The sequence below is a fragment of the Colobus angolensis genome, unplaced genomic scaffold (assembly GCF_000951035.1).
Source record: "Colobus angolensis palliatus isolate OR3802 unplaced genomic scaffold, Cang.pa_1.0 Scaffold30, whole genome shotgun sequence".
NCBI classification, from domain to species: Eukaryota; Metazoa; Chordata; class Mammalia; order Primates; family Cercopithecidae; genus Colobus; species Colobus angolensis.
Window position 1 is genome coordinate 3565825 of NW_012116266.1, and position 17181 is coordinate 3583005.

Consider the following 17181-nt stretch of genomic DNA (forward strand, 5'->3'; position numbering starts at 1 on the left):
TTTCTCTAAATTTTCTGCAATGAATATGTATTGCTTTTGTAATAAAAAAATTCATGTTATTAAAGAAAAGAGATACAGGGAGATGAAACAATTTTCTTGGTGACCTGAAGTATATTTTTTAAAAATCCAAGAGGAAAACCCAGATTTTTTACATCTGGAGTTGGCTAGAAATGTGATCCACATCAGATAATAAGGGAAGACAGTGTAGCAAGACAATAACAAGAACATTCCAACCATCACAAGATGGTTTCAGGTTAGGGTATTTACCCATTTACCACGCTCATATTAGAATCAAGTATATTCTGTGAATCATGCTATGACCATTTTATGGATTATAAATCCATACATTTTAAAATGTTGGTAGTTATTTACATTTGGTAACTTCCAATATTAGAAGAGCTTAAAAAATAACAGTTTGCCATCTTTGATTCTCCAGTGATCATTTGTTTTATATATAACCCTCCATGTTTGGGGCAGCAAGCACAGAAAGTGTCACTTAAACTAGAGACATTGCCAGGAATCTGATTCACAAGTTCTGAGTCAGCTCTCGCCCCAATCTCTCACTGTTTGTGACTCTGATTAACAAAGTCTGCACTTAGTCTAATTAACTCCCCTTTACTCTTTTTTTTTTTTTTTTGATAAAAAGGCATTTTTGTGTTTTCTCACTCCATTTGCAGTGGATAAAAATGGATAGACTCTCACCTTTCTGTTTGTCTTGTGGACTGTAAGTGCCAAGTGGATGCAGGGTACTGTTATCATTTCTCCTAGAGGTGGTTACAGCATTTTGACAGCTCTCAAAGCATGGCTTGGAAAAGGCCCTGCACTCTGCAGGATCCTAAGAGATAAAAGTAAAAATTCCATTTGCATTTTTAATATGTTCAAACTTGGTCAGTTGAAGCAAAGTGAAAGAATGATCGCTGTATGAATAGTCTTTCAAGAGTCTATTACACTTAAGTCCTCAACTCTGGAAACTCAAAATGGCCCTATCAGTGAAAACATCTTTGAGTATAAAATAAAAAGTACTGACAATGTGGTGCTAAGGATTAGGAGTGCTGATAGCCAACACAAAAGAGGATTAACTTTATTATTCTCTTTTACCACTTACAACTGGCTTCTTTCAAATTTTCTTCCATCTGGGAGTACAGCTTGTGGCAGTGTCAACACAAGAATACAGTTCATGCCAAGGGTGTTTCTCTGCCAACCAGCTGGTTCCCCTCTCTCTCTGCGCCTAAGTGCATATGCTCTAGGACAAGTCAGAACTCAAGCAGGTTCACCTCTGAAATGCCACCAGTGTGTCCCTGTGCAGATACTAGGTCTTTGGCCAGGAGCTAAATCAAACGGCTGTGACAATGCCAGACAGCAGTTCTCCTGAGGGTTTTCCCCCTATATTTCCCCTTCCTATTTTGATTTTTACAGTCTGTAAACACATTCACAGTTTTCTGAAAACTGTTGTGTCTAGAATAACACCCCATGATCCATCTTCCACAGGTGCTGAAGAGGGAATTATTGGAGGAAGTTGATTACAGAGAACTCTTAACTATTTTTTTCAAAAAGGTTGCAGCAAAGAGAATTGGGGTTTGCTCTTCTTCGTATTATTTGTCTCAATAACAGATTTTAAGGAGGTAAATGATTTGGAAGCCATCTCATGACTGTTCCCTTGACCATTTGTGAGAAGAATGTACCACAAACAGCAGCACCCATCTGATTCCCAAAGCTCTTCTGAGAATAGCATTTGCCTAAAACAATGCACTGGATTTATATTTTCCTCTTTGGTTATAAAAATTCAGTGTCTAGCTAGTCAAACAAAATACCTAAAACATTCAATTTTTGTATTCTTAATAATTAAAATGTTTTCAGCTGCTGAAGGTCTTTTAGCTTTTTGTCAAGGCTTGTAACACTTTTCCCACACCCAGTGTATTACCCTTTTTTCTGAACTGCTAGTCAAACTGAGCCTGGTATAGGAGGCAAGCTAGTCCTAAATTAAAGCTGTAGCTGTAGCAGGAAAGAGAGCTAGCGCTTGCTTTGCACAGCCTTGTGCTTTGATTTAACAATAACAACAAGAACAAAAAATTTTTTTCTGCTTCCCCAGCTCTTTGATAAATGACACAATCAATATCCCAACAACTGATCAGTAACCAGCCTAATTAAAGTATTCAGCCTGTAAAATAGAGCCGTCACAGAGCCCTCCATTAGTGTCCCAGCCAATAAAAAATATAATGGATTTTTAAACATATTCTGCTTTTGCCACGATGAGCTGGCAGCAGCAGGGAGGGAAATGTTTTGGGGAAAGGAAAAACAAAATCAGGTCATAACCCATTTTTTAATACCAAGTCTCTAGACTCAAATAGAATTACAATTGAACCTCAAGCTCATCCTTTGAAAAATATGTTTCTGTTTAAAATGATTCTGATTCAATCAGGGGCTCATTATGTATTCTTCACAAGGTCCTCATCAAAACTGTTTACATATCTTGTACATCTGGGTAATGTGGGAAAAACCCCAACAACTATATATTTTGACTTTTCTTAAGTAGCTTCTTCAGATTTTGAAATACCAATATAATGTTCAAGCAACCATTTTGGTATTCCTGGCAAATCTAACTAATTGATTTGCCTGAATGTATCAACAGTGCTGAGACCTTTTTTTAGGTTATGGATGCTTTTTATCGTACTGGAGGGCAAGTGCTGTTCCACCAGAGAATACAGCAAAAACACGAGCACACAAAATATGCTCTGACACAGCGAAAAACAGATTTGAAGATCAAATAGTTGCAATTTTTTTTCAATTTAATAAAGATAGACTGTACATTAGTCTTCTGTCTTTATAAGAAATAATGCTCTTTAATCTTCATGGGTACTGCAGAGATGCTTAGTAGCTGAGAGTCAAGTGTCTGCTCATTCCCCATGGAAAGCATGTAAATATTAGGGAAACTAAAAATGGATCTTGTTTAAATGTCCTCATAGAAATTGCTTTTTGACCCAGTTCTTATTCTTGATCAATTCCCTGGTGATCTATACTAACATGACACTTTCGATGGCGGGCAACAAATGAGAGTTTCATACTTTCTTCTGATGGAGTAATGCCAATCCACCCCAGAGTGTGAGAATTAAAATGAAAATACCTGCAGTAAAGGGCAATGCAAATAGTACAATGTGCCAACTCAATGAGTCAAAATATATAACGCCTATCTGTTGCCACCTACCAACTCTTTTAGAAGCATAGTTATTTCCTTTTTAACTTTTGCTATCTGCACAGGTATGTTATGGTATAGCAGTTTCTTCCAGACTCTTCTATTAGTTGAAGTATCTTTGTTTAAAAAGTCTTAAGGGAGATCTGATATGCAGATGCACAGAAGGGATGACTCAGGCATTTGCAGTTCATCCTTTCAACTCTCTCCAATAAATGGGTTCCGTGGAGTCCTAGGGCTCTAGAGTAAGAACCATCCTAAACCAGATGGGGCCAATTCTCTCAGGGCAGGAAGTAGCAGATAAGTGTGTTATAACTAGGCACATAAGTAAAGCCCATTAAATATTTATGGAACACTGTCACTTAAGCAGACACAAATGTTGAAAATAAGTTTATTATATTTAGTCTCCAGTAATTGGCCAATTTAAATGCATTTAACATCTATAAGCTTATATAAAGGAGAGTATAAAAGGTACAGCTACTCCTTTCCAATAGCTGATAATAGAACAAAGTAAGATAGAGCTTATAACTTTAGTACTCAAGTTTACTCTCTGAGATGAAGTAGGTCTCAGATGTGACATTTTCATTCACTCAATATTTATTAAGCATCTACTACATGTGGGAACCAAGGACACATTAAGGGATAAAACAGACAACAATATCTGTCATCTACGAATACCAAGCACTCAATTATGTAGGTACTTACACAGCCAGGAAATGGCAAATCTAGGATTGTAACCTAAGCAATTCGAAACTCCAGAGCTGAAGCTTTTAACTACAATGAGCCCACTACCATTAACTCCTGATTAACTTGATAAAGCTTTCATTTTTCAATTTTTAAGCTGAACTCTTTATTAAAACTAGTATTTTATATTAGTTTTTTTAATAGTTTTTAAAAAAATTTTGTATATTATTGTATTACAAAAACACAATTTGGCCTTAGAGAATATCCTGATATGAGAAAATGTGTGATTTGCTGATGTTCTTCTTAACTTTTAATACTATTAACTTTTTCTTCTTACCTTTTTCTACAATTATTTTATGAGCATTTAATAATTATTCTTCATATAAGAGAAAATAATGTTTTAGGTATTTTTATGTTTATATGTATAATGTTAGGAATATTATTATTAAAGTTATCATACACTTAGACTCCATGTGTAAGTGAAAATATTCTTGATATTTTAAAAAACTTATAAAAAATAATAAAAGATTTCAAAAAACAAGACTCCCATTTATTTAATCACATGAGCAAGGAGCTTGTTTAATAAATCAAACATTAAATTAGTTAAGTCACAGGTCTGTATTATTTATATGCAGATTATGGAAGAGAATACAGAGAGCTGATTGCATTATAATGATCTCTACATTAAACATTGTACACATGTGATTAGACACCTTCTAAGGTATGGACACTGCTAGCATATCAACCAAAAAAGTATGTAAAGATGTTTATGAACAAGTTCAGAGCTCTTGGAATTTCTGGGGGAAAAAAATAGAAATTATAGACATCTGATAAATGACTTACTTTATATGCACATTTTTACACCTTGCTATTATACCTAAAATATACAACCACCTATTCCCCACATAAATCTATCAAAGCTCTTCTGAGGCATATTTTCTCAATATGAATCTAGCTACCATAATAGGAATGGAAGCCTGCATATTCTGGTGGCAATTTGGGCAACTTGCTGAGGAGAATCAAGATTCGCATCACCTCCATTGGTCTCTCTGGCCTCCTCAAAACCACCAACTGGATCATTCCTCGGATGTTTCCCTCCATGGACATTGACCGCCTAAGTGTTTCCATAGCTTCGTGGTTGGATTTTCCCAAAAGAGATTCTCCATTAACTGCAATCAGCTGGTCATTCATTCGCAGACGACCATCCTAAGGCAGAAGAAAGAAAAACAGAATTCAACAGAGAAAAGTATGGTGATGACGTGGCGTTTTGGAGAGACGTTCAAGTTTAAAAATGAAAAAACAAAACCAAAAAAAACCCCAGCTGTTAGTAGTGATTTATTTTCCATGGCAGAAAAAGGCTCTGGAGCTTATCAAATAGTCAAAAATACCAGCGATAATGAATTGTGTGAAAGTATATTTTAGAAATCTTAGAGTCCTGAGCTGCAATAATTTAGACATTTGTATAATGCCTCTTACCTAAATCTTTGGCAAGCATGCTAATCTGACCTGATTCTGCCATTTGCTCTGGCAGAGACCGTGTTGTTGACTCAAGGGAAGGCGGTTTGGAAACCAAAGGAGGTAGTCACAACGAAAGGAGAATTTGCCTTTTCAGGCACAGACAGGCATCATGCATAAATGCTGTGTGCTTGACAGTAGTAATGTGTCTCCTGATATTGCCAGCTCTATTGAACAGTACTAAAAAGAACAATCACATAATTTTATTTAACACAACCACAAAGTTGCTCATCTGCCAAAGAACACAAAGGTGTGTAGAAAAGGACCAATATGCCCTGATATCTTCTGGTGGAAAAGTTTAACAAAAAGAATTGTCAAGGTTTTCTCAAGGAGGCTCTGATGAATGAGTACTTTCAACCAGCATCTTCAGGAAGAAATACCACTTACTACAAAGTAAAGAACCTCGGCATATGAGTAGGCAGCCCAGACTGTGGTCTCATTCACTTTTGAGTGAATGAGGCACTGACTATCTCCAGCCAGAAGTCCCTCATAAGCAGAGGCCTAGATTAGTGGCTGACACACTGGGATGCCTGCCCTGCCTAGAAAAGAACTTGAAGGGATCACAGTGCATTTCCCCAAAGGCAGTCCTGGAACAAAGACACTTGAAATGCTGACAGTCAGACTCAGGGGACATGCTCTCTACCCATTCTACACTCAGGTAGAAAGTTCTTGCTATGAGGCACAGCTGTGATTAGGAATGTTATGCTGCTGCTGCTAATAAAGTTAACAGAAATAACCGTAGGTGTGTATAACAGTTTACCCTTACAGAGAATTCTTCCATAGATTACCCTAGTGATTCTCACAGAACCTAAGAATTTAAGATTTTCAGAAACATTTTACAGAAAAGGAAACTGAGGCACAAAACGTAACTTGTTCCAGGCCACGAAAGCGAGTCAAAGGTTTCCATGAATCTTGACTCTTTAGTTCTTCCATGACAATTCCCTTTGTTTCTTATCTCTAGACTACAACTGTGCAACACTAAATTAGGGAAAGGAAAATACTACAGAGTTCTTGTGGTGAGAAGTATCTGGGATTTGTGGTCAAATTAACAGAATGAAATGTAAAAGAAAAAATCTTCCTAATAAAGGAGATAGCCAGACACACACACTGAACAATAGAAACCAACCAGACAGCTTTGGGAGGGAAACCGTGCGGACAGGTCGTTAAATTTGGACTAATGCAGTAGCAGATGGCCCGAGGAAGTCCCTCTGCTGACAGTGGAGAAAAGGGAGGGCGGGGTGAGAGCTGCTGTTCCCCAGAGCCAATGCCCTCGTGAAGATACACTGCCCACGCTGCCTGCTGGAGAAGGTGTTAGCCACGTGGGATTGCAGGGGCCGCCCACAGGAGGGCACACCCACTCGGGGAAGAAATGGAGATGGCAGGGTAATGGGATCAATAGACAAGGGCATCAAGTCAGAGATATAAACCGTTTAAGTGGACTGCCTCCTCAGAGCTTAATGTCCCCTGCCTTCCTCTTGTTTTCCCATTTCACTTAACCTTTACCCTAACTTGAAGCGAGTCTGGAAATGAGATTTACAGGAAAGGCCAAACAAGAAAGAAATCTCTTCGCTTCTATTACCCAATTTTGAGTGAGGCACAAAAAAGCATAAGGCTACATGAAATGGGATATGACAGGCCAGGTGCGGTGGCTCACACCTATAATCCCAGCACTCTGGGAGGCCGAGGTGGGCGGATCCCCTGAGGTCAGGCATTCGAGACCAGCCTGACCAACATGGTGAAACCCTGTCTCTACTTAAAATACAGAATTAGCCGGGCATGGTGGTACATGCCTATAATCCCAGCTACTCGGGATGCTGAGGCAGGCGAATCGCTTGAACCGGGGAGGTTGAGGTTGTGGTGAGCCAAGATTAGGCCACTGCACTCCAACCTGGGCAATGAAAGCGAAACTCCGTCTCAAAACAAAGGCGGGGGGGATACGACAAAAACACCCTAAATGGTTTCGGTATGTGAAGTGAAATACAACTGGAGAAATTATTCTGCTCTATTGTCATATAAGAAAGGAGCACTACTGGACTGAATCTTGTTACTAAAAATCATTTTCGGATGAATGGAGACTGGTGTGTGGTTTTTAAAGAGGAGGAGGAAGCAGAAGAGTCGAATCCAGTTCCTGGTCTTAGTCCTGTTAACAGGAAATGAGGTTAACAGGAAATGTTCAGATTTTGCAGTGCTTTGTCTTGGCAGGACACCTCATCTGCTACGACAGGAAGAAACAAGATAAAGATGGAAGCTTTATGGCTACCTTTAGTGATGGAGGGAAGGAAATATGAGTGAGATCCCACCTCGTAACCTGTTGTGAACCTTTTCTGTGAAGTATGAGGCAAGGTCAGAGTGAAGAGGTAGACAACAGACAAGAAGATAGGAGAACATTTTTTTGGTAAAATACATCAATAGTTATTAAGCACAAACTTTTTTTTTTTTTTTTTTTTTCAGTTACATTCTAAATCTCAAGCATGCAGAATGACACTGAAATAGGGCGTGTTTCCTATAACCAAGTCCCAAACAAAAAGACAGTTCGGGTCACCTCAGAGCAGCTGAAATTTTTTTCAAAGACATTCACATTCATCACAAGCATCACCAGAGAGTTGTGGGTGCAATAAAAATCCACATACTCTCATTGTCAGGCTTGGCTGGTCTGTTGTTATTGGTGTGTGCTTTTTCTTTATAAGATAAATGATGTGTAATTTCATTAATGGTGATGCCAGTAAGCACCATGTTGTCCTAACATTTAGAATATAATCACAGAATTTAGAGCTGGAAGGGTCCTTAGAGGTCATCTCGTCCAACCTCTTCCGTTTACAGATGAATAATGTGACGCCCAGAGAGGATGACAAACCATTTACCGAACACCTATTATGATAAGGCACTTCCACAGATATTAGACTTGTTCAGCTAGTTAAGGTCAGAGTTGGAACAGAATAGCCCAAGTTCCGAATTCCACAGCGTCCCTATTCACCAAACCACTCCATATTCTACATAGATGAAGATGACTAGTCCCTAAAGGGGTAATGCTTCAAGAAAAAAAGACTTTCAGAACCAGAGAGGACAATATGCCACCAGATGTCTCCTGGAAGGGAAGACAATATAAAATCTAGACACACAACAGAAGACATGGAGACAGGAAACGGTGCAGGGGCATGGCAGAGCAACCCAGAGGGTAGAAAAAAAAGCCTGTCTACCTACTTAGCTAGACATCCATACATGCATGTCTATGTCTAGTCTTGACCTAAAATGAAGTTGATTCAATGAGGAATTCATTATTCAAAAACTCATCAAATCTCCCTCAAAACTGTGTATGTCCCATTTGCTTTGGAATAATTTTGACAAAGAAAATTAGCTTTTTATGGTTTTTAAAATTAATTTTATATTCTAGTAAATATTTAGGCATGAGAATATTAACTTTCAATTGACTTTACATAAATGAATTCAAATATTTAAGGATGTTACTTGGTAATTCTAGGATATTTATTTCATCTGGGTCATGCTTGCAATATTCTCTCTCTCTCTGTCTCTCTCTCTCACACACACACTCCTCTCTCTCTCTCTCTCTCACCCCTTTTTCTTCCTATATTACTCCCATCAGACTCCTAAGCAAAAAGACTTCAATTATGTTCCCCGCTTCTGGCATCCCCCCATAACCAACTCCACCCTCAAGCTAGAAAGGAGAAAAGGAAATTCCCAAAGGGAAGGAAAACATATTAAAAAGAATCAGGAGAACAGAGGAAAGACAAAATGTAACTTCTTCAGTGCAGTTCAGAATGAAAACACCCGGTACCAGGTTAGGCCTTTTCCACGTCCTAGCATGGTTTCAATCTCATCAGCTTTAGCTGGTCCTGTCACAGTAGGACGCACAGAGGACCAGGAGACGAGACCTTCGAGTATGACATCTCCCTTTTACTCAACACCTAATGAAGGCTAGTCCTTGTGCACATGTTTTGCGTATATTTGCCCATTCATTTCTTACAGCAACCCTGCGATATAAACGCTACTCTCTGCTATTTAGGAGATGTAAAGATGAAGGCCCAGAGAAATTAAGTGTCTTGTCAAAGGGTATGGTCATAGCCAGGTCTCCTCATCTCTAAGGTTAATGACATGAATCCTTTATGATACGTTGCTTCTAAATTCAGACTTCTAGAGATTATTAAAGGCACTATATTAATGACAAAGCGTCTCTACTCTGTGCATCATGCTAAACCCTTTACATATAGTAGACAATTTACTCCTTACAGAAACCCTGTATATTTGAGATTGCTGCCCCCATTTTATAAAAGAAGAAATTGCAGTCAGAGGGTTTAAATGAATTGTTACAAGTCATGTTTCTAAAAGCAGATGTGAACTAGGTCTGGATCACTCTGCAGCCCATGTTTTCAAACAATCTGCTAGTGATTCTTAGTCTTTACGGGCTCTTAGACTCCTTGGAGAATCTAATAAAAGCTACAGATCCTCATTTTTAAAAAACAAATATTTACGCCAGGGTCTTTCCACAATTGTGCATTTGAGCCAGATAATTCTTTGGAGTGAGGGGTCGTTACGTATGCTGTAGGTTACTCCATGTGTTCTCTAAAGCATATTTATGATTTCTGGGTGGTCCAATGACCTTGTAGTTCATCCCCTGTGGTATATTCACTGGTGCCTGGGTACTTTTTCTGCCATGATTACCGGCAATGTTGTGTGGCTAATCCACCTGGCTTGGCAAATTTTTTGTTAAACCCTCCCCCCAACTGCCCTGTTACCTCTAAAATTCTAATGAATACAGAGGAAAAGTAAGAAAGCCAAAGCAAAGGAATGAACTAGCCACTGAAGAATATGAGAGAAGCATGAGAAAGTGGGCTGGCTTTCCCAGCGGTAGCTGGCTGGGGCCCAAGGCCAGTCCACATTAGTCCAGGGTGTTGAGAGGATTAATCATGACCAGATGTTGGCTTCTGCCTCCACATGCTCCTAATGGGGCCCTTGGTATGGCCTCCTGGGATATTATCAACACCAAGGTCCCAAACCCCAAAGCTTGACTTCAGGGTGTAGAGCAGATGTTTCCCTGGAATAGGGTGGGACCCCAGGCAAGATGGCACCTGATTGAGGGGGGGAATTATCCTCAACAAATCCTCTCAGGGCCTTCCAATCACTCTATGACAACATCTGTCTACTGTATTTTTTGAAAAAACAAATCAAATCCCCCAAAAAACCCAAAACCCTAAACTAAGAAAAGAACCTTGTATTCCAGATTGAAATCATTTACCTTCATTTAAAAACAATTGCAATGGAAGGGCAAGAATGAATCAACATTTTTAAAGTACAGTTGTTAAAACAAAAAAGTTAGTACATGTTTCACATCATTTCAGCTTATATGAAGAGATCCATTCTTCCCAAATAAGACCTCTATTTTCCAGGGACAACAGACTGTAATCTGGTGTATACACTTTGGTGACTTTGCCCATATTCTTTCTTCTGCCCAAAATGCCCTTTGCATCCTGCTCACCTCTTCAAAATCTACTTACCCCTCACCCCAAGTAAACCTCAGCAATTGCCTTCCTTTCATAGTTTTCTCCTCAGACAGAATTAAATGCTCCATCATCCCAACACCCACGATACATCTCACATTTGCCTATGATAGCTCCTATCATATTAGTGTTGTTTATATATTTAATGTACTGTGTTACTACCTTTCTAGATTATAGAATGGGTAATTTTAAGTATGCTGTGTGTAGTCCATTATATACTGTTGCCTAACTCACTCTAAATGTTTAAGAAATGCTTGCTAAATTAAGTCAGTCAGGTGCTTTGGTCCTGGTGTTAAGTTTCATCTACAAATTGTAACTATGAGAGATTCACAAACCTAAGCTGTCTTGAGTATGCCAGGGCATATTCAGAGAACCTTTAGAATTCTAAAAAAAAAAAAAAAAAAAAAATTGCTTGATTACTTTCTGTATACTGGCCCTATCTCTACTTGCTCAGATATTGTAAAATTTAAATTTATGTAATTCTGTTACTGTCTTAAGAACCTCACTCCATTTCTATGTCGCAAACCAATGAAGTCCCAGCAGAAAATCACTTGTGGGCATATAAAGCATTTTTTTTTTTTTTTTTTTTTTTTGAGACAGAGTCTCTCGCTCTTGTTGCCCAGGCTGGAGTGCAGTGGTGTGATCTCTGCTCATTGCAACCTCTGCCTCTCTGGTTCAAGTAACTCTCCTACCTCAGCCTCCTGAGTAGCTGGGATTACAGGAGCATACCACCAAGCCTGGCTAGTTTTTGTATTTTTAGTAGAGACGGGGTTTCACCATGTTGGTCAGGATTATTGCAATAAGCCTGACTATATGAATTAACATATGCATAAACCATTCTGAAATAATGCTTTCAAAATGTATTATAAATCTTTTCATCTTAAAATCATTCTGGAAAAATTCGGGGCATAAATAGATATACTGCAACTTATGGCCTTTACTACAGCCATACTGAATCTTATAATTTCTTCTGCAAGAAAGTTTGAGAAGTACTGACTTCAAACCATCAAAATATTCTCTGGTGTACTATATAGTAATAACATTCTGTGCTTGTTTTATACTTTTTTCTTTCCTGTCATTCCAGTTTCCTCTCCATCCTTTCTTATCTCCTTCCTGATTTTCTGCTCTTAATTTACTTTGGTCCAGAAAACCAGATTAAAAAGAAGTTTGTTAAAGCATGTATGTTATATATGAATTAAGAATTATTTGCATGAATGCCTAACCTGGTTAGAATTTTGGAAGCCATTTCAACATACTTATCTTATTGATTTACTTCTTGGTGGTGTTTTTTTATTCATTTACACTTGTTTATACTGAGGTTACTTAAAACCAATCAGTATAAAAATGGGTACAAATGAGAATGCTAGAACAAAAACATGCATGTATATGTATGCAGAGTTCATACTGTGGTCAGAGTTTTGTTTGAGTATTCTGGTTTGTGTCCATTTTTCTAGTGACTGGTCTTGTGTGTGTATGTATGTGTGTGTACACATATATATAGCCTATAAGTACCCATAATGAAGACGAATATAGCTTTTCAGGGGAAAGTTACTATTTTCAGAGCCAAAGCATCATTAGCATGCTATATCAACTTTTGTAGATTATAATTTCCTTTTTCATTAGGAATATCAACTCTTAAATTTTTTTCAAGTCCACTGAGACAATCACGGAGTCCAAAATACACATTAAAATGTTGTAGCATTCCAAAATTTTATTCAGTATAGTATATACGTAAATTTATTTCCTGTTTGCATTTCCATTCACGAAATAAAAATGCAAAAGTGATAGAGATCTGCAAGGAAAAACAATGATAGAGGCTGGAATTATGGGATTTTTTTTAAAAAAGAGATGGGGTTTCACTGTGTTGCCCAGGCTAGAGCACAGTGACTATTCACAGGCATGATTATACTGCACTACAGTCTGGAACTCCTCAGCTCAAGTGATCCTCTTGCTTAGTTGAAAATACAGGAGCCCACTACTGTGCCAGCTATTTTGAGATTTTAAAAGTAATGTTATATTATATTTTAATAAAGTAGTTATTACTATAGAAAATTCATAAATAATAAGCCTGACTATATGAATTAACATATACTAACATTTTCAGTTTTTTTAAAATAGAAAATTAGCTAAAAATGTATTTTTCCTGTACTTAAATTAATAACTTCTTTTTTAAAGGTCAAATTCTTATTGGGTATATAGTGATTATGAATTTATGTATATTTCCAGGCAAAGTTCCTGCTTTTAATGTCCTTAAAATGTATCACATCTTTGTGGTTAGAAATAAAATGTGAGTGTTTGGCTTCTTACATTTGAGGATTTTCAATGGCACTTTTAAAATTATCTGGTCCTTTTGCCAGAGGAAAACCTTAGAAGTCACTAACTACCAGTAAGGATCCTTCACGCTCTCCCACCAGCAGAAAAATGGCCAGTTGAAGAAACCATTTAACATTAGTGTTCCTTAAAAAGCTGTCCCTTTTATCTTCCTTTGAATTCATTAATTATAGATCTATCACATGATTTATAGATACCGGCAGAGATGGGGGTGGAAACTAGTCACGCTGGGAGCTCCTACTGGAGTTAAGTAGTTTGGATGCCGTTAAATGTCCCACATGACAATGAGACATGGAGATTCAGAATCAAGTGCCATGTTCCTGGATATTCTAGAACTGTGCATTTTTTCTCCAAAAATTTAGAGTTTAGTCATTTAAAAATATCAGGATTGTGTGTCCAAATTCTTTCTTTTACCCATTACTAAATAGTGCAGATTATGAAATCCTGCATCCTTCAGAAGGAGCATCCCAAATTTCCTCAGCACACAGGAATCAAATTACTTCAATTATGTCTATTTCATATTCTGAGTGCATACATTTACAATTAGCCATGTCAGGCATTTTTCTTTCACTTAATTTCATCCTCATCAAGTAGCATTTATTAAGCATAAACCTGGCTAATTAATTTTTTAGAGAATAACTGATAGTCTTAAATGTATTCTATTTAATAGCCCTTAAACAATCTACCCGATATATGACATTTTTCCTTTAGTAAAAATTGCCTTTAAATGTGAATTTTTACCTTCTTATTTCAAAGTTTCAATAGGACACATACCACTCCCAAAGTCAGCATATTGAAATCAAAAACACCATTCAGAACTGGTACAACAGACTTCGTGGGACTTTTACTCTCACTGCAGTGTGTTATTACAAAATCTTACCTAACTTAAAAAAAAAACCTCACTCTTCTAGTTATGTATACATTTTTAAAGTAATTCTTTAGGGTAGCAAAACAAGCAACTTAAGGAAGTATAATCAATAGATATAAAACTGCATTTTTGCTAAAAAATTTCAGTTAATATGGTACACGAAAAGCAAAGAAAAACCACTGATCTCAAAATGAATTTAAAATGTTTAGCAAATGAACATAAAAATATCTAACATCTTCAGACTGATCACTGACATTTTATCTGTGCTTTCCTGGATAAAATAAAAAGCAAATTTTGATGTGGATTTAGGGAAAGGGCAAATTTTTCTCAAGGTATTTTTTCTAACTGCAACAAAGACGATACTTCTTTTTACTTCACAGCAACACTACCACCACATTCACTTTAAATTCCAACCACAAAAGCAAAATTTTAGAAAATCATTCTCATGGATGTTACAACTTCATTCTGCTCATAATTCTTTCAGAAGCAGTTGACATATATGCTTGTATTTAGTATATTTTAGTTCTAGAAGCAATTACACTGTATGTCAGGGGCAAACGCCCAGGAAGAAAGACAGAAACTAAATGAAACCACAAACGTGTTATGCATGCTAGTGCTTAAGCATATTGGCATTAATGATCTAAGAAGTAATATTTGCTGTTATGGTCAATGGCCACATAGAACACCAAGAGGCACAGCTACAAGTGACGCTTCAGAGGGGTACACATCAGCCTGTAATCAAAAGTGGTGCAGCCTGATGCATGGAGACAAGAGTTTCTGGGCTTTATTTCTTAATGTACAGACTTGAAGTAAAATATCAAGTTGAGATTAAGCATTTGGATAATTGTGAGCAGGGTAGAACTATTGTTCTGTTGGTTTTTAGAATGAGTCAGGGACTCACTTCCAAGAGGGCGTCCTAGAGTAGCTGGCTGCTCTTCTTTCCAAATAGAGAGTTACATCCTCTATTAGAAATAACTCAAACAAGACATGACATGATAGAAAGCAGCAGACTGAGAGTTAAGGAAAACAAAACAAAACAAAACAAAACAAAACAAAACAAAACAAAACAAAACAAAGCAAGGCCCTCAATTAGAGTCAAGTTATTCAGGGGTTTTACATCTGGCAAGAAGTAGCCTATCTTTGTTTATACGAACAGAGGCCCCCAGGAGAATCCAGCACAGAGAACGCACAGGAAGAATTTGGTCATACCTTTCAAAGTAGTTTAGTTTTCAAAAAATCCACCTACCCTAAAGGGAAAAACACCTTGAGAACTAATTAGTGGTATGAAGGGCCAGGAGGAAAAGACTGTGCTCTGGTTGAAAGATTATTTCGTTGATTCCGGGTAAAAACCTAGGGCCAAATGCTGAGACAAAGATGCTCCCAGTGCTTATCTCTCCTCTACCCCAGGGATACTGTAGGCTATTATATTTGTATCCTCTCAACAGGGACAGGAACCAAGTCTCAAAACAATTTTCCTAAGACACAGTCCTGAATCACAGAATGGGTGGCAATTTTCCGAGGAGTAACAGTGGATTACTGGAACAGCAGTAGGAGAATGGAAAAATACTTCGTTTTTTTTCCTGGTTAATCAGATTTCTTGTGAACAAATCTCAGGACTCTACCCTTTACATTGCAAAAGGTAAACAAGACAAATGGATACTAAACATTCACAAGAAGGCTAAGTTCATGATTGATGCCTCTTACTGTTTAAGATCAGCTATAAATACGCCGTCCAGTGGTTTCTAATGGTGTGAGTGTCTGACTCAGCAGACCAGTGTCAGGAAAGAAATTTACATAAATGGAAAGTGAAATCTTTCTGCAAGAAACAGACTGTTAGAAACTGCTTAGGTAAGGAGATGCTCACTTACACAAACATGGATCTACATATTAAACCTGCTCTCCAATATCTGCTTGAGCTTAAGTTATTGTCCATAAAAAAGCGAAGATGTTTGCTTTTAATTTCCAAAAAGTCATCTCAGTTTCAATTTTACTTGGAATAAATTCTGCAAATAGAGCTGTCATTAGGAATAAGAAGAATAACTTCAACCTGGTATCCACAAACACGACCAAAAACTCATACTCAAACCTAGCACATATTTAGATGGCTTGGCTAAGGATGATAGCACCATACAAGAACCTCCAGGCCAATGGGCCCCGCTCTCTAGGAATGTGAATGGATCATATGGAAGAGCCTTCATTTCAATGCAGCATAACACAGGCTCTGGAGTCAGACTGCCTGGATTCAAATCTTAAAGTAATTCCTGGCTATCTGACCACCAGAAAGGCACTAAAGGCTCTAACCTATAATTTCCACTTTGATAAAATGGCCTGAAAATAATCCAATGTAAATGTGAATGAAGTTAGATAATCTATATAAAACACCTATTCTAGTGTCCAGCATATACTAAGTACAATAAATGTTCATTGCTATTGTTGTTGTTGCTATTACTATTATTTCTCTTTTGCTCCTGGTTATGTATTTCTGAGCCAGTGTTATTTTTATTCTTTTTATTTTTTTAATTATACTTTAAGTTCTAGGGTACATGTGCACAACGTGCAGGTTACATACGTATACATGTGCCATGTTGGTGTGCTGCACCCATTAACTCATCATTTACATCAGGTATACTTCCTAATGCTATCCCTCCCTGCTCCCCCTACCCCACAACAGGCCCCATGACAGGTGTGTGATGTTCCCCACTCTGTGTCCAAGTGTTCTCATTGTTCAATTCCCACCTATGAGTGAGAACATATGGTGTTTGGTTTCCTGTTCTTGCAATAGTTTGCTTAGAATGATGGTTTCCAGCTTCATCCATGTCCCTACAAAGGCATGAACTCATCCTTTTTTATGGCTGCATAGTATTCCATGGTATATAGGTGCCACATTTTCTTAATCCAGTCTGTCATTGATGGATATTTGGGTTGGTTCCAAGTCTTTGCTGTTGTGAATAGTGCTGCAATAAACATACGTGTGCATGTGTCTTTAGAGCAGCATGATTTATAATCTTTTGGGTATATATCCAGTAATGGGATGGCTGAGTCAAATGATATTTCTAGTTCTTGATCCTTGAGGAATCGCCACA

The 17181-nt window shown here is 37.6% G+C and overlaps 1 protein-coding gene across 4 annotated transcripts in view; it reads right to left on the reverse strand.

Annotated features, from left to right (window-relative positions):
- The window catches only part of PARD3B (par-3 family cell polarity regulator beta), a 1103389-nt gene that overhangs the window by 452110 nt on the left and 634098 nt on the right, over positions 1-17181 (reverse strand). For all 4 annotated transcript variants that reach the window (XM_011949894.1, XM_011949895.1, XM_011949896.1 and 1 more), the window contains 2 exons: positions 4907-5077; positions 703-835 (listed from right to left, as the gene is read on the reverse strand). In XM_011949894.1, the coding sequence (XP_011805284.1) occupies positions 703-835; positions 4907-5077 (304 nt within the window). The remainder of the gene's footprint in view (positions 1-702; positions 836-4906; positions 5078-17181) is intronic.